This window comes from Chlorocebus sabaeus, chromosome 1 (genome assembly GCF_047675955.1).
Source record: "Chlorocebus sabaeus isolate Y175 chromosome 1, mChlSab1.0.hap1, whole genome shotgun sequence".
Lineage (NCBI taxonomy): Eukaryota > Metazoa > Chordata > Mammalia > Primates > Cercopithecidae > Chlorocebus > Chlorocebus sabaeus.
In genome coordinates, this window is record NC_132904.1 from 10621395 (window position 1) to 10639481 (window position 18087).

General features: G+C 48.1%; 1 protein-coding gene across 1 annotated transcript in view; it reads left to right on the plus strand.

Annotated features, from left to right (window-relative positions):
• The first annotated feature begins 431 nt into the window (after nt 1-431).
• Nucleotides 432-18087, plus strand: part of PLAAT3 (phospholipase A and acyltransferase 3) — a 33664-nt gene continuing 16008 nt past the window's right edge. Inside the window, exons 1-3 of the mRNA XM_007994811.3 lie at nt 432-542; nt 859-927; nt 17054-17156. Coding sequence (XP_007993002.1) covers nt 913-927; nt 17054-17156 — 118 coding nt within the window. The 5' untranslated portion in view covers nt 432-542; nt 859-912. The remainder of the gene's footprint in view (nt 543-858; nt 928-17053; nt 17157-18087) is intronic.

Here is an 18087-nt window from a genome sequence, read left to right on the forward strand (position 1 = left end):
TGATTCTCCTGCCTCAGCCTCCCGAGTAGCTGGGACTACAGAAGCACGCTTCCATGCCCGGCTACTTTTTTATATTTTTAGTAGAGACGGGGTTTCATCGTGTTAGCCAGCATGGTCTCCATCTCTTGACCTCGTGATCTGCCCGCCTCGGCCTCCCAAAGTGCTGAGATTACAGGCGTGAGCCGCCGCGCTGGGCCCATGGTGGTATATTTTTAACTCCTTCAGTTTTTAAACTGTAAGCCCATTCTTGAGTTAAGGCGAAAGTAAACCGATCATGGCCCTGCAGTGTGATGCGTGTGCAGAGGTCGAGTGTATGCGACTCCTGGATGCTGGGCGCGCAGGGCATAGATGAGGCGGGAAGAGGCGGTGCCGGGGACGCGGGCGTCCTGCAGTCTCCCCGGGGCTGGGGCCGGGCGCTCTGCGAGGCTCTCATTAGCCGGCGGCGCGGGGAGGGGCCGGGTGACCTCACGCTGGCCCGGCCACTGCGGCCATTAGATCCGGTCCAATTGCTGAGGCGGCAGCGCTGCCTCCGAGTCTGCAAGGTGGGTGGAGCGGGTCTTCCCCGAAGGGTGCTATAAGGCCGGGCGAGGTGCCTGGGATGCTTCTCCCCGTCCGCGAGGAAGAGATGAAATTGGGTGGGGCGGGTGTAGACTAACCTGCCGGGGAGCCCGTTGGCAGCTGCAGCCTCCTGGGCGCCCGCTGGGCCCCGGTGAGAAAGTTGTTAAAGGGAGCGAGGTGGTTGTTTCCGGGTTCCGAGGCGCGCCTCGAACGCTCTCCCCAACAGAGGCCGCCGTCCCCTGGGGTCTGGGGACGCAGTTTCCTGTTAATGACAATAAATCCCTGCTCCCCCTGCCTCAGACATCTACGCAGCGAAATCGAGCCTGGCCTTGAGGGTCCACACCGCGAGAGAAGATGCGTGCGCTCATTGTAAGTGCGGGGCGGGGCTGGGAGGGGGTGGGAGCCCCTGGTTAATGGAGACTCGTTGTCTCGGAGCCTGAATTACTGCTTCCGAGAGAGGAGCCTGGAGGATGTGGGGCCCACACCTCTGTCAGCTGCGGGGCATCGGTGTCAGCTGCGGGTCGGCGCGCACCTGTCGGAGTTGTCTCGGTGCATCCTTCCGGGGGCCGGTGTGGGGGCGCCCTGCCTGAAACGCGCCCAGCGGACGGCGGGACCCTCAGGAGGGAGGTGGCCAGGGGGGCAGGTCTGTCCGCAGAAGTCCGGCGCTGCCCTCCGGAGCCACACCCGGGCACCGGGACAGGCCTTGGGGGCTGTGTCAGCTGACTCATCCCATGACCAGCCCTGCCAGCGGACTCCCAGCGAACTGTGCTGGGCGACTGCCCCCCTTCCCCTGGCCGGACCGCAGCAGAGGGATTGAGAGGACAGGATTTGGAGGTGGACCCACCTAGTGTTGAGCATCTGGCTGTGAGACTCCGATCAAGTTCAAATCCACTGTTTCCCAGAGTGAAGGTTTTGTTTTGTTTTGTTTTGAGATGGAGTCTCACTTTGTCACCCAGGCTGGAGTGCAGTGGCGCGATCTCGGCTCACTGCGACCTCCGCCTCTCGGGTTCAAGCTGTTCTTCTGCCTCAGCCTCCCGAGTAGCTGGGAGTACATGCGCGTGCCACAACGCCTGGCTAATTTTTTGTATTTTTAGAGGAGATGGGGTTTTACCGTGTTAGCCAGGATGGTCTCGGCTTCCTGACCTCGTGATCCGCCCGCCTCAGTCTTGCAAAGTGCTGGGATTACAGGCGTGAGCCACCGAGTCTGCTGCAGAGTGAAGATTATATGACTTAATACTCACGAAGTGCCCAGAACAATGCCTAGCACACATTTTGAGTGCTCAACCACAGTTCACTGTTGTTATTATCTCAGTCCATATAAAGAGTTTTGCCTGGTGTCAGGGTGTATCTGGCATGTTTGACACCTGGAGTGGTCACTTTTTAATATCCTTCTCTATCTGACAACATTATTTTTGGCAATGATCATGCAATGAATAGTAATAATGTCCAGAAAGAAACACAGTGAACATTTTCTTTTATTGAACCTCGTATATGTAATCATGACAGTATAAACCTCATATATGTAAGCATGAGAGTAAAAAAATGAAAAATGAAAAATAAAGTAAATGTGATAGTGCAAAAGCAGGAAAAAGTAATGGATTAGTAGGTTTGAATCACATTAATGTATTTTTGAAAAAAGGAAAAACTTATTCTTAGGTGGAGGCTGGTATCAGTGATGAATAATAATATTACAATTTCTGTTTTGGAAACTTCTGAAGAGTTGTCCATGACATTGTCAAAATCAATCTTCTTTGCATATTCATGGTCAGTATTCAGGGGAGCTATATCTACTAGTCCATCTTTGCTCACAGTTGATTGAATAACTTTTTAATTAATTTTAATTTCAAAAGCTGCTTTCATATAAAACTAGAGAGACAAAGGAAAAGCCTTAACTATCAGGATTAGTTTGGCAGAGATTTATAAAAATCCCATTTCATAATAAATTCCAGACATTGCAATACTGCCTAAGTCATTTTTCTTTAATCATTTCTAGCAGCCTAAATATCTCCTTTTTAGAGACATTTTCACTAAGACAGGCTGGGTGCAGTGGTTCATTACTGTAATTCCAGCACTTGGGGAGGCCAAGGTGGGAGGATCACTTGAGCTTAGGAGTTTGAAACTATCCTGGGTAATATAGCAAGACCCCGTCTCTAAAAACAGAAACAACAACAACAAAATCTTCACCAGACAGTTCCTCATACATTTTTTTTTTTTTTTTTTTTTGAGATGGAGTTTCATTCTTGTCCAGGCTGGAGTGCAATGGCAAGATCTCGGCTCACTGCAACCTCCATCTCCTGGGTTCAAGCGATTCTCCTGCCTCAGCCTCCCAAGTAGCTAGGATTAAAGGCATGCGCCACCATGCCTGGCTAATTTGTATTTTTAGTAGCGACAGAGTTTCTCCATGTTGTTAGGCTGGTCTCGAACTCCCGACCTCAGGTGATCTGCCCGCTTCGGCATCCCAAAGTGCTGGGATTACAGGCATGAGCCACCGCGTCCAGCGCATCGTACATTTCAATTATATTTGGCAAAATTCCCCAAGTTTTTCTTCTGTAAAAATCAGAGAAAATAGCTGAGTGATAGTGAACCTTGACATTTATTTAATCCATTGCTTTAGAAATGATGAAAATCACCCAGGCTTTCAAACATCATTCTTTTAGTTTCTTTTGGCACTGGGAGACAGGCTGTTTTCTGTTTAAACACAGGAAAACGCAGGACCACAGAGACTGGCTACATAAACTGTATAAATGGAGTTCAAATTATTCTGAGCCTTTAGGAACTGATTGCTGAAACAGAAATTGTAGCTGAGTCTGTGTGTTTCAGGAACTGACTGTAACTGCGTGTTCTCTGATTTAACTTGTAGAAGACAAAAGTTTTAGAAGGATAAGAAATAAAAATGTGCTAATTGGAGGCTCACATGTATATGATTAAATCTCAATGGTAACTGCAGCAATTAGAATTTAGGCAAATAAGACATTTTTTGGGGGAGTGGTATTTTATTACTGACATTGTTTAAAATGGCCAGCACATGGTAGTAATAAAAGGCAGACCGACTGTTTTTTTTTCAGACTGGAGTGCAGTGGCGGATCTCCGCTCACTGCAAGCTCCGCCTCCCGGGTTCACGCCATTCTTCTGCCTCAGCCTCCCGAGTAACTGGGACTACAGGCGCCCACCACCACGCCCGGCTAATTTTTTGTATTTTTAGTAGAGATGGGGTTTCACCGTGTTAGCCGGGATGGTCTCGATCTTCTGACCTCGTGGTCTGCCCCCCTCAGCCTCCCAAAGTGCTGGGATTACAGGCGTGAGCCACCACGCCCGGCCAGCAGACCGACTTTTGATAGGTTTTATTTTTGTTTTAAAATTCCTTTTGGGCCAGATGGGGTGGTTCATGCCTGTAATTGCAGCACTTTGAGAGGCCAGGGTGGGTAGATCACTTGAGCCTGGGAGGTCGAGGCTGCAGTAAGCCATGATTGCAGCACTGCACTCCAGCCTGGGTGACAGAGCGCGACCCTGCAGAAACAAAACAAAACAAAACAAAAAACTCCAAACAAAACTATCCTCTACAGAAATCTTGCCCCTATTTGTCTACAGTGGGGAAGGACAGCTCCTGCCTCCCCACTGTGGGCCTTTACGGCTTTTATGTTAGTTGTTGAAGCAGCTCCCAGGAGCCTCCTGGGGGATGGAAGAAGCTGTGTCCACAGTTTCCTGAGCCCTTTAGTTCAGCCTGTGATGCCTCCTGCTGTGATTATTTCTTTCCTCTCTGTGTTCCAAATTTGCTAGAATGAGTGGGCGGGGAGCCTTTCCCTTCCCTCCTCCACCTGCCCCATCCTTGAATCTGTGACTTGTTGAGCAGCTGCTGCCAAGGAAATGAAACCCCAAAGTGAAAGTGAGGCTCCATAATATGAGGAAATTGATAGGCCTTCCCTGTCCTCTGAGTCAAGACTCCGTCATTGACTGCTCTGTAATCTAAGTTTGCTTGATGTTCTGATGGATCTCTGTGGAATTAGTTAAGGTGCAAAGGGGAGGGGAGAGAAGAAGAAGAGAGGACCCTTCTTAAATAGCAGTTGGGGCTTCAGGCCTTGCAGGGTTTCATCCTTATTCAGCCACAGGCTGAGAGGGGCTTGAGGAGGAAGCCGTGCATCCCTCTGCCATATACCTCTGCTGAGAACTTTGTCAGTGCCAGGCTGGATAATGGTGAATTAGAGGGAATCCTGGCCCTTGGAATGCTGGCAGGCTGGGCAAGGAAACTGATCACTTCTTCCCACAGGCTAGGCTTAACAATGAGTCATCCAATAATAGGGCTACGGCTTGGCTGTGGTGGCAGCAGCAACTCGCTTCACTTAAGCATCAGGGGACGCATTGAGGAGTGGACACGTTGAGCCCATCTCAAGGGATGAGTAGGAATCTTCCAGGTGAACGGCAAAAGGGCATTTCAGGCCGAGAGTGCGGTGAGGCAGAGGCCAGTTTTGCCATGGGAGCACAGTTGTTGAATGTCAGTACCTTGGTGTGAATTACTTGCTGTGGTGGGAAGAACCTCACCTTGAAGCTCAGGCAGGTCTGCTGCGGAATCCTGGTGCTGCTTTTTGGGGAGCTCCGAGACCTTAGGGAAGTTAATTAATTCCCATCTCTGAGCTCAGTTTCCCGACTGGTAACATGGGGCTCTTATAAGGATTCCAGGTAACAGGTGAAAACCCCCAGCAGTGCTTGGTGGTAGTAGTGGGGGTGAGTAGAGGGGCAATTCTGACTCAGCAGAAGGTGAGGTTTGCCCTGTAGGAGAATAGGCCTGGGCCTGGTGGTCAAAGCCTGGGAGGGTAGATGAGCTTTGCTTCCTTTTGCAGGATGTTTATGACCTTTGGGCAGCTGAGGCTGGGCCTGATGCCTGCCAGAGCTGCCACTCTCCTTCCCCCATTTGCTAAGAGGTCTGAGCACAGGGTGGCAATAAGGGAAAGTGTAATGTGTCAGGTCAGCTGCTGTTCATCCCTCCTCCTCCTTCTCTCTGTGCCCTAGGCTGGGAATCTGGGGAGCCAGGCCTCCTCCTTTCCTACCTGTCCTCAACCCAGCCTGTGGCATGAGGTCTCAACCCTCTCATAGGCATAAGTGCTTTTACAACTTTCATTTCCATTATTTCAGTGATTCCTTACACAAACGCTGACAGATGGGTCTTAGCCCTGTTTACCAGAGAAACTCAGAGAGGTGAAGTGATCCCTGGAGATCACACAGCAATAGAGTACAGAGGGGCTCAGTTGAGGCCCCCGGGGGTGAGCTGGGTCCTGTTTCTGGGAATGCAGCCTCAGAAAATAGAGACCTAGCTCCTCATGGGTTTTTTCTTTTCCTAAAACCTTGCCACCAAAACTCCCAACTGGGAAATCTTTTCTCAGTACCCACCTTGGACTTTAGCCTTTCCTTTTATCACAAGCTTTTCCCCCAGGGCGTCAGAAGTGAAGGGGGCGAGTTTAGGGGTTTCCACACTCACCACAGAATGTGGTTTTGCGAACATGGAGGATTGGTTTCATTCTGGGTTTCACAACCTCCACCGTGTCTCCAACTGGTCCCAGAGCTGTCTGTGACCTTTCCAAATCAAAAATAATGACAACATCCTAGGGAACAGTGGCAGTAAAAGCTGTCAGTTAGTGAATGGCTCCTATGTTATCAAGCCCTATTTACTGAGTGTCTTTTAGGTATTAACTCCGTTGATCCTCAGGATAATCCCACAAATCAGGTGCTGTACCTATCCCCATTTTAGAGCTGAGGACACTGAGGCTAGGAGTAATTAGGTAACTTGGCCAAGACTATATAGTTAGTAAGTAGTAGAGCTCAGATTTGAACTCAGAGCCCCAAGTGTGTAATGCTGTTTCTGAAAATTAAATCCATCTTGATTTAAAAGCAGAGCACTCATGCTCTTTGTCCCACTTTCTGTATTTTTTGTAGTCTGGATATATGTTATAAACAACCCCAAACCCTCGAACTCTGATGAGACAAATGACACGTAGGTGGATTGGCATGCTTCCTGCATAGCCTTGAGTGAAAGAAAAACATTCTTTTTGTTTTGTTTCAACCCTTGGGTTAAAAAGTATTCTGAAAGCATCCTCACTGTCCTCCCTGGTCCCGCACAGTGGCAGAGCCGGGGGTCTTGGACTGAGTCAGAGTTGCAGGGATGCATCTGGAGGGACCTTGATTGGAGAGAGGTAAAGTCCGCTGTAGGGCGGGGCTCTCTTCTTTCTCTTTGCAGGGGCGAGGAAGAGGCTGGTTGCCACTTTCAGGCTGCCCTGGGCAGGTGACATCACCTCCCTTAGCTATGGTTTCCCCATCTGTGAAATGAGGCATGACTGCCCATCTCAACCCAACTCTTCAGTCTTCCCCGCCTTTCCCCTTTAGACAACGCTTCTCCTGTGGTCTTGCTCCAGGCTATACAGTAGAATCACCTGGGAACTTTATTTTATTTATTTATTTATTTATTTATTTATTTATTTATTTGAGACGGAGTCTTGCTCTGTCGCCCAGGCTGGAGTGCAGTGGCACGATCTCGGCTCACTGTGACCTCTGCCTCCCGGGTTCAAGCGATTCTCTTGCCTCAGCCTCCTGAATAGCTGGGACTACAGGCACATGCCACTACGCCTGACTAATTTTTTGTATTTTTAGTAGAGACGGGGTTTCACCGTGTTAGCCAGGATGGTCCTCATCTCCTGACCTCTTGATACTCCTGCCTCAGCCTCCCAAAGTGCTGAGATTACAGGCATGAGCCACCATGCCCAGCCCACCTGGGAACTTGAAAAAAATACCAGGCTTGGGCTCCACCCCAGGGACCCTGCTTCTGACCAAACCCCAAGAGCACCTTGAGATTCCCACTCACCACAGTGGAAGCCCCTGCCCTGCCTGCCTCTCCTCCCGTCTCCTTATCTCCTGCTTGCCTGTCTCCATACATCTCCTTAAAGGCCACTTCCTCCCCACCAGCTTCTATGATTGCAGTATGGTGTGTAGGATTTGGATGTCCTTAGATCTGGGTTTAAATTATGTCTCTACCACATACAAGTTTCCTTCATCTTTCAAGACCAAAACAAAAATTTCAAGTGCTCAGGTGCTCTCTTTGACATCACTTCCAGTTCATCTTCTCCCATTCTCTCTCTTTATTTTCTTTATTATTATTATTAAATTTTAGAGATGAGGGTCTCATATGTTTCCCAGGCTGGCCTTGAACTCCTGGCTCAAGTGATCCTTCAGCCTCAGCCTCCTGAGTAGCTGGGACTACAGGCACATGCCACTGTGTCCCCATTCTCTCAAACACATTTCAGCCAGGCGTTTGCCTCCACCTCTCAGTAGGAGCTGCTCTCATAAGGATCACAGATGATCCTCATTCTAAACCATGATCCCGAGCTCCATCTGATGTGTGCGCTCTGTCCCTGCCTCTCGTTGGGATACCCGCTGCCCAGCGTGAGGGCCCGGTTCTCCCCCAGCCTACTCTGTCTCTAAACAGCCCCATCCCAGCCTCCCAGTTGCTCTGTACAGACACCTTGGGGTCATCTGACTCCTCTTTCCTTCACACCCCACCTCATTCCATCAGCACCATCGGTGGGCTGCAGCTTAAAAGGAAATCCAGCATCCGTTACTACTCATGCCCGGATCCCCCCCTCCGCAGTTTGCCTCCCAATAGGTTCCTGCTTCCTCCTTGCACCCTACATCTCATTTCTTCTCAACACAGCAGCCAGAGGGACCCTTTTAAAACCCAAGTTGGATCCTGAGTCTCCTGGGTTCTAAACTTGGCAGTGGCTCCTGCCAGTGACAGTCAGAGGCAAGGGCGTAGCACTGTCAGGTGCTGCGTTGCCTGCCGGCCCGGCTGCTCTTCTTCGACCCTCCGTTCCACCCCCGCTTCCCACCCTCTGCCCTCCTGGCACCTCTACTCCAGCCTTGCTGGCCTCTTTGCTGTTGCTCAAACATGCGCCCTGCTGGGGCCTTTGCTCGGGCTTCTCCCGAGCCTTCTCCGGAGGTGTTAGCCACCTGCAGGGCTCATCCCCAGCCTTTCTGTTGGGTTGGAATCTTTTCTCATATTCTAGATTATTTATTTATTTACTAAATTATTTATTTTTTTAGTATTTTTTTTTTTCGTAGAGACGGGGTTTTGCCATGTTGGCCAGGCTAGTCTTGAACTCCTGACCTCAGGTTATCCACCTACCTCAACCTCCCAAAGTGCTGGGATTACAGGCGTGAGCCACGGCGCCAGCCTAAGGTATTTCAAAAAACTTTTTGTCTCCTGCTACTGAACAAAAGCTCCACACTCTGGTCACAGAGCCCAGGTGCCTAGATTGGTGCTGGGCGCACAGCTCAGCCAGTATATGGGTTTCTTGGCCCTCCAAAGCAGAGGTGGGCATCCTCCCAAGGTGAAGGGATTCTCCAGGGGTGTCGTTGACTGCTTACACCATGCCCTTGACGGGGGAGGAGGGGAACTGCCAAAAAGCTATGGTGACCCTGTGTGTCAGCAACCCCCTCTTCTGTAATTCGTGCAGGCTCAGGTCTGAGAACCACAGCTGTGGATCAAGGCTACAGGCGTGGAGTCAGGAACCCCGTGAACTAGAGCACAGAGTGCGGGTCGGCTGTGTTGTCATTGCCCTGACATCGCGTTGGACTCCCTCAGTGCCTTGGTTCTTAAATTAAAAAAAAAAAAAAAAAAAGGGGGGGGGCTGGGCGCGGTGGCTCATGCCTGTAATCCCAGCACTTTGGGAGACCGAGGCAGGCAGATCACAAGGTCAGGAGATCGAAACCATCCTGGCTAACACGGTGAAACCCCATCTCTACTAAAAATACAAAAATTAGCCGGGCATGGTACGGGCGCTTGTAGTCCCAGCTACTCGGGAGGCTGAGGCAGGAGAATGGTGTGAACTCAGGAGGTGGAGCTTGCAGTGAGCCGAGATCACGCCACTGCACTCCAGCCTGGGTGACAGAGCAACACTCTGTCTCAGAAAAAAGAGAAAAAGAAAAAAAAAAGAGACACTGGACAGAAGGAATGAATAGATAAACATATTTATGGTGAAGCAAATACAGTCACATAATCACACAATCTGTGTGGCAGGTATACAGAGGTTCATTAAAAAGCTTCCTTTAACTTTGTTTTGTTTTGTTTTTTGAGACAGAGTCTCGCTCTTGTTGCCCAGGCTGGAGTGCAATGGCGTGATCTTGGCTCACCGCAACCTCTGCCTCCCGGGTTTAAGCGATTCTCCTGCCTCAGCCTCCCGAGTAGCTGGGATTACAGGCGCCCGCCACCATGCCCAGCTAATTTTTTTTTGTATTTTTAAGAGAGATGGGATTTCACCATGTTGGCCAGGCTGGTCTCGCACTCCTGACCTCGGGTGATCCACCCGCCTTGGCTTCCCAAAGTACTAGGATTACAAGGCGTCAATTTTGAACGTTTGAAAATTTTTCACGATAAAATGTTGAGAAGCATGCTGTAAACTTAAAGATGCTCATCGCAGAAGACCTGGAATATACAGAAAAATAGAAGGAAGCAAAAATTATCACAAAAACCATGCTTAGCCCCCGCACCCAGCACCCAGAAGGAATGTCCATTAGGATATTGCTGTAGATCTTTCTAGTCTTTTTGCTTGTGTTGGTTTTGCTATTTCTACATGATAGTGATTGTATGGATTACCACTGATTTTGTCAAGTCTTAACTCAATTTCTGATTCTAAAATGAACACATGCTTATTTAAACATTTTGGAAAACTAGAAAATACTTTTTTTTTTTTTTTTTTTTTGAGACAGTCTCGCTCTGTCTCCCAGATAGGAGTGCAATGGCACCATCTGGGCTCACAGCAAGCTCCACCTCTTAGGTTCAAGCGATTCTCCAGCCTCAGCCTCCTGAGTAGCTGGGATCACAGGCATGTACCACCCCGCCTGGCTAATTTTTGTATTTTTTGTAGAGACAGGGTTTCACCATGTTGGCCAGGCTGGTCTCAAACTCCTGACTTCAAGTGATCCACCTTCCTTGGCCTCCCAAAGTGCTGGGATTACAGGTGTGAGCCACCGTGCCCAACCTAGAAAATAATTAAAAAGAAAATTAATACCTTCAATTGAGAGGCAAGTTTCATGAGGTTTGGCAACAGACAATATCCACATTTCCCAACTTAAAAACTGCAAGTCCATCAACAATGAGTATATTTTCCCCTTTAAATACTTTTCAACATTTTTATTGTCAAAGTAATTCATATTAATGAAAATTCAAATAATAAAATAACATGAAATATAAAAGTTCCTGAATCCCAACCACCCACTGTTGTGTATGTAATATACAACAGCTTGGTTATTTTCCTTAGCTCATATGTAGTATATAATACATTTTATACATACATGTTTAAAAAAGTATACATATATATTTTATTGAGGCAGGCTAAGTGCAGTGGCATGATCTCAGCTCACTGCAACCTCCACCTCCCAGGATCAAGTAATTCTCTTGCCTCAGCTTCTCAAGCAGCTGGGATTACGGGCATGTGCCACTATGCCCGGCTAATTTTTGTATTGTTCAGTAGAGACAGGGTTTTGCCATGTTGGCCAGGCTGGTCTCAAACTCCTAACCCCAAGTGATCCACCCACCTCAGCCTCCCAAAGTGCTGGGATTACAGGCGTGAACCACTGCACCTGGCCTAAAAATATATTTTAAGCAACAATGGAATAAAAATGTCTTTCAACTTGCTTTTCTCAGTTAATATTTCCATGCCTGCTCATGTATATTCACCTTGCTATCTCTAATGTCTGCGTGTGTATGTGTGGATGTAGGATAATTTACTTAACTAGTCCTTATTGATGGTTGTTAGGGTTGTTTTTTTCTTTTCTTTTTTTTCCTTCAACTTTTATTTTAAGTTCCAGCATACATATGCAGGATGTACAGGTTTGTTACAAAAAAACTGTGCCGTGGTGGTGTGCTGCACAGATCAACCCCATTACCTGGGTATTAAGCCCGGCATCCACGTTGTTTGTTTCAATATGAATTTCAGAGACCAGAAATTGCTCCTCAGTTTGCTTGCTAAGGAAAATGGTTGCTATGCAGCTTTTGGTGACACTGCTTTTGTGCAGAGACAAAGGCTTTTTATTCTGAAATCCCGTGGGTGCAGAGTCTCAGCTCTGCCAGTCGCTCCGTGAGCTGTATGGGAGAGCCTTGGTCACTGTGTGGGCTGGGGTTCCCCTGAACTTTGCCGTGGAGGAGGCAGTTCTCTTCCCAGGCACTCTGCTGGCCCTGAGCTTGATCCTGGAGCAGAGAACTAACTACCTGACGACGCAGTGCAGTGGCATTCCTGGAATCACTGTAGGTTCTCTTACAATAGGGGTTGGCAAACTTTTCCTGTAAAGGGGCAGATAGTAAACATTATATTATTTTATTTTATTTTATTTTATTTATTTTTTGAGATAGAGTGTTGCTCTGTCGCCCAGGCTGGAGTGCAATGGCGCAATCTCAGCTCACTGCAACCTTCCGCCTCCAGGTTCAAGCGATTCTCCCTGCCTCAGCCTCCTGAGTAGTTGGGACTACAGGTACCCACCACCACTCCTGGCTAATTTTTATATTTTTAATAGGGTTTCACCAAGTTGGCCAGGCTGATCTCAAACTCCTGACCTCAAGTGATCTGCCTGCCTTGGCCTCCCAAAGTGCTGGGATTACAGGCGTGAGCCACTGCTCCTGGCCATGATAGTAAACATTTTAGATCTTCGTATAATTTTCGTGTGTCACTAAATACTATTCATCCTTTGACTTTTCCCCCAAGCATTTAAAAAAAAAAAAATGTACAAACCATTCTTAGCTTGTAGGTGGGCCATATGAAAACAGGCAGAGGTCCAAATTTGGCCCATGAACTGCAGTTTTCATACTTCTAAATTTAGAACATGAGTTTTTAGATTCTTAGTTTTGATTCAGCTGAGATGGGTGATGTGTATAATGATAAGTACTTGCTTTTCTAGGTGGATCTTAGCGGTAGAAGTGAATTATTCATATCCTCAGTTCATAGCACCCTGTCCGTGCTGGTCCCTACAAGACCTCCCTCTCTTGTGTGTTTATTTATTTGTTCCCTTTAATCATCATTCTTTTTTTTTTTTTGAGACAGAGTCTCTGTCACCCAGGCTGGAGGGCAGTGGCATGATCTCGGCTCACTGCAACCTCTGCCCCCTGGGTTCAAGTGATTCTCCTGCCTCAGCCTCCCACATAGCTGGGATTACAGGTGTGCACCACCATGCCGGGCTAATTTTTTTATTTTTAGTAGAGACTAGGAGTTTCACCATATTGGCCAGGCTGGTCTCAAACTTCTGACTTCAAGTGATCTGCCTGCCTCGGCCTCCCAAAACGCTGGGATTACAGGCATGAGCCACTGCGCCTGGTCACCTTTTGTTTGAGACAGAGTTTCACTCTGTTGCCCAGGCTAGAGTGCGATGGTGCGATCTCTGCTTGCTGCAACCCCCACCTCCTGGGTTCAAGAGGTTCTCCAGCCTCAGCCTCTCGAGTAGCTGGGATTACTGGTGCACGCATGCCACCACGTCTGGCTAATTTTTGTATTTTTGGTGGAGGCAGGGCTTCATCATGTTGGCCAGGCTGATCTTGAACTCCTGACCTCAGGTGATCCACCTGCCTTGGCCTCCCAAAGTGCTGGGATTACAGGTGGAAGCCATTGTGCCTGGCTGTGTATCTTTAATTTATATAAGTGGCATTGTGTTACAGAGCTCATCCCCATTTTCCCACTCAGCCGTGTCTTTTAAAGATATCCAAGTTGCCAAGTGAACATTAACTAGTGTGTAGGGCTCCATAGGCGGGCCCACTGTCTTTTACTTCATTTTCAAAAAGAAGTTGTCTTGAGTGAAATTATGTGTTGAGCTTGAGCATAATTATGTGTTGAATGTGGGAATATGTCTCTCTTGCCCTTACAAAGAATAGGTAACTTGGCTGAGTGTCAAAAAAAAAAAAAAAAAAAAAAAAAATTACAGCTTTTTTCCTTCCAAACTGTAAATACATATTTTAAAATTATTTAATTTTTTTTGTTTTACTTTGGTCAGGCACGTTGGTTCACGTCTGTAATCCCAGCACTTTGGGAGCCTGAGGTGGGCAGATCATGAGGTCAGGAGTTCGAGACCATCCTGGCTAACATGGTGAAACCCCCGTCTCTACTAAAAATACAAAAACAAAATTAGCCGGGCATGGTGGCGGGTGCCTGTAGTCCCAGCTACTCCGGGGGCTGAGGCAGAGGAATGACATGAACCTGGGAGGCGGAGCTTGCAGTGAGCCGAGATCGCACCACTGCACTCCAGCCTGGGCAAAAGAGCCAGACTCTGTCTCAAAAAAAAAAAAAGAAAAGAAAATTTTTTTTTTTGTTTAATTTTTATTTATTTTTAAAATTTACTTTCTTAAAAAATTAAGTTATAATTTACCCTTTCAGTGTTTACTTCTGTGAGTCTTAATGAACACTTGTAATTGCAGAATGGTTGCCACAATCAGGATGTAGAAGAGTAGGCTGGGCGTGGTGGCTCACGCCTGTAATTCCAGAACTTTGGGAAGCTGAGGCGGGTGGATCACCTGAGGCTGGGAATTCAAGACCAGCCTGGCCAACATGGTAAAACCCCGTCTGTACTAAAAATACAAAAAATTAGCCAGGCGTGGTGGTGCATGCCTATAGTCCCAGCTACTTGGAAGGCTGAGGCAGGAGAATCGCTTGAACCCGGGAGGCGAAGGTTGCAGTAAGCCGAGATTGCGCCACTGCACTCCAGCCTGGGTGACAGAGCGAGACTGTCTCAAACAAAACAAAAAACAAACAAACAAACAAACAAAAACAAAGATGTAGAAGAGTATAGAAATTTTACCCCTGAAATTCCCTTATGCCTCTTGCTAGTCAGGCCCTCTCCTCAACCCCTGTGAGAATCACTTTTCTGTGCAATAGTTATGCCTGTTCTGGAATGACATATAGATGGAATCATACAGCATGTGACTTTTTGGGTGTGACTTTTTTGCTCTTCCTTTGTGGATAACGGAATACTTTTTTTGCCTGAACCATTATAATATTTTAAATTATTTTTTGTCATTGTAATAACTTCTGTTTTAAAATATGCAGCATGAGGCCAGGTGTGATGGCACACGCCTGTAATCCCAGCACTTTGGGAGGCCGAGGTGGGAGGATCCCTTGAGCCCAGGAGTTTGAGACCAACCTGGGCAACAAGGCAAAACCCTATCTCTACTAAAAATATGTAAAAATTAGCCAGGCATGGTGGTGTGCACCTGTGCTCCCAACTATTTGGGAGGCTGAGGTGGGAAGATGACCTGAGCCTGGGGAGGTTGAGGCTGCAGTGAGCCATGGTCATGCCACTGCACCCCAGCCTGAGCAACAGAGTGAGATCCTGTCTCAAAAAGGAAAAAAAAAAAAAAAAAAGGCAGCATGTTCTATGTGAGGGCTCCTCTCATTAGTACTTATATGGAGCAGGTGAGCTCTTTGGTGCTGCGCACCACTGGCTGCTCATTACTCAACGTGGTCTTACTGATGTCCACACCATCTCCTTTTCCAACCTGCAGGCTCCCTCGGGGATGGGAACCCACCCAGTCTTCATGTCCTTTTCTGTTTGGGGAGATTCCTGTTTAAATTTCTTTTCGGGGATTCTTGAATCCCCAAACTCTGACCAAACAATTAATACTCTTTTTTTCCCCCCTGGAAAATAATGGGATTCATAAATCGTGACCATTGTCCATTGTTCTGAAATAGGTTCTCAGTAAGAACCGCGTGCCTTCTATTTTGGAAAAGAAATTATATTTACTGCAACAAAAGAACATGATTTATCTGTAAAATTCCCTGCCACACATGCTACCCATTTGTAGTTTTAATGTTTCTGTGAAATAATAAGCCAACTGGCCCTTGACCCTCCTTCATAGGCATTGTAGAGTTGTGATTGGCTATTACCCACTGCTCAACATCTGTGCCCAGGGGAGGTCATCCAAGGATGAGTCCTCCCCATCCTTCATCCTTGATGGAATGTCTCTGGCAGGCCCACCGAGTTTGGTGGTGAGATACGGGCAGAGCCCTATGGATCTACCCCTATGTGCAAGCAAGCCAGAGCCCCTACCCCATATCTTCACTGTGCTGAGGGCAGTTTAGCTCTGACTGTGGCTGAAGACTCCAGCAAAGGATGAGGGGACAGAACCAGCCTCTGATGGGCTCTGTCTCTAGGTGTTCTAAAAGGTTGATTTCTTTGCTTATTAAAGGGTTTTATTTTTTATTTTTTATTTTGAGACGGAGTCTCGCTCTGTCGCCCAGGCTGGAGTGCAGTGGCACTATCTTGGCTCACTGCAAGCTCTGCCTCCCGGATTCACACCATTCTCCTGTCTCAGCCTTCCGAGTAGCTGGGACTACAGTCACCCGCCCCACGTCCGGCTAATTGTTTTTGTATTTTTAGTAGAGACGGGGTTTCACCGTGTTAGCCAGGGTGGTCTCGATCTCCTGACTTCGTGATCTGCCCTCCTTGGCTTCCCAAAGTGCTGGGATTACAGGCGTGAACCACCGTGCCTGGCTCATTAGAAGAGTTTAAAGGTTGGCCTGGACCAGAGAAGGTTGTTACCCCGATTCTGGTGAGAATCGGAACTCCCCCTCCCCCAGCACTTAGTGCAGGGTCTAATGCTGGGACGGATAATGTTGAATGGATGCGATCTTGAACCTCTCTGAAGTTTTCTCAAACTCTGCTCCATGCTCCCCTAACAGGGTGAGAGCATTTACCGCACCCTCCCTACTTCCCCTTCTCACATATGCACACTCACACTCACACGTAGTCTCACACTCACGCATCTATCCTCACACACATACTCGTTTAATGTGCACGCACACACCTTAGCATCAGGCTGAGCAGCCGGGGGACATTACTGCCGGAGACTGACACCAGTTCTCCTTTAGGCCCAGGCCAGGTGTTGGGGAGTGTCTGTGGGTTGCCCTCCAGATCCCTCAGCCTCTGGCATGGACCCCAGGTGGGCAGCTCTAGTCACATAACTGGTAGTGTTTCCCGAATGGTCAAACTGGGCTGGAAATCAGCCAGCTGGGTGTTCAGTCCTGGCCAAGTCACTCATGAGCCATGTGTCTTTGCACAAATTATTTTGCATTTCTAGGCCTTGATTTTCCTCATCCATAAAATGGGGTTCATCATTGGATGGTTGTGTGGATTTATTGAGCCATCTTGTAAAACACAGAGTGGAGTGCTTGGCTTAGAGTAAGAGTTCAATAAATAATATTCCTAGAAATAATAAGGCAGAGACTCCAGCTCATGAAGAAACCTTTTAGGTTTGTACTTGGCAATTTGTATTGACAGAAGGGCAGGCCCATGGTGCCTGCAGGTCTGGGTCACAAGCTTGTGAAGTTGGACTGGCATTGGACCTGGCAGAGCAGGGCTCTGGACATACGTTCTGCTGAGCTGATAGCTGGGGACTACTCAGCTGCACCTTCCTCACTGAGCCCTGCCCGGGTTCCATGATCTCATGCTGCCTCTGATAGCCCTGTTCTTGGTTTTGCAGCCGGAGCCTAAGCCTGGAGACCTGATTGAGATTTTTCGCCCTTTCTACAGACACTGGGCCATCTATGTTGGCGATGGATATGTGGTTCACCTGGCCCCTCCAAGTAAGAACACACAGGACCTCCACTGTGATGGGCCCCAGGGACTGGGAAGAGAGGGGATGGGGAACTGTGGGTAACAGGTGACCCCAACATTCTTCTTGCTTCCCAACTGGCAGCTGTCTCTGAGTGTTACAAGAAGTTTGATGTGGGGCAGTTTGGTGTGGGGCACTGGTTTTCAAGGTCTGCTCCTTGGAACCTCAGGGGGTTCTTTAGAGCAGGGGTCCCCAACCTCTAGGCCCCGGACTGGTACTGGTTAGGAACTGGGCTGCAGAGCAGGAGGTGAGTGGCGGGCAAGCGAGCGAAACTCATCTGTATTTACAGCTGCTCCCCATCGCTTACATTACCACCTGAGCTCCGCCTCCTGTCAGATCAGCAGCGGCATTAGATTCCCATAGGATCATGAACCCTACTGTGAACTGCACACACAAGGGATCTAGGTTGCACACTCCTTGTATTTATCTGTTTTCATACTGCTATAAAGAACTACCTGAGACTGGGTAATTTATAAAGAAAGGAGGTTTAATTGACTCACAATTCTGCATGGCTGGGGAGGCCTTGGGAAACTTACCATTATGGCAGAAGGTGAAGGGGAAGCAAGGCAGGTCTTACACGGTCTCAGGAGGCAGGGGAGTACCACACTTTTTTTTTTTTAGATAGAGTTTCGCTCTTGTTGCCCAGGTTGGAGTGCAATGGCACAATCTTGGCTCACTGCAAACTCCACCTCCCGGGTTCAAGTGATTCTCCTGTCTCAGCCTCCCGAGTAGCTGGGATTACAGGCACCTGCCACCACACCCGACTAATTTTTCTATTTTTAGTAGAGATGGATTTTCATCATATTGGTCAGGCTGGTCTTGAACTCTGGACCTCAGGAGATCCACCTGCCTCAGTCTCCCAAAGTGCTGGGATGACAGGCATGAGCCACCGCGTCCGAAGT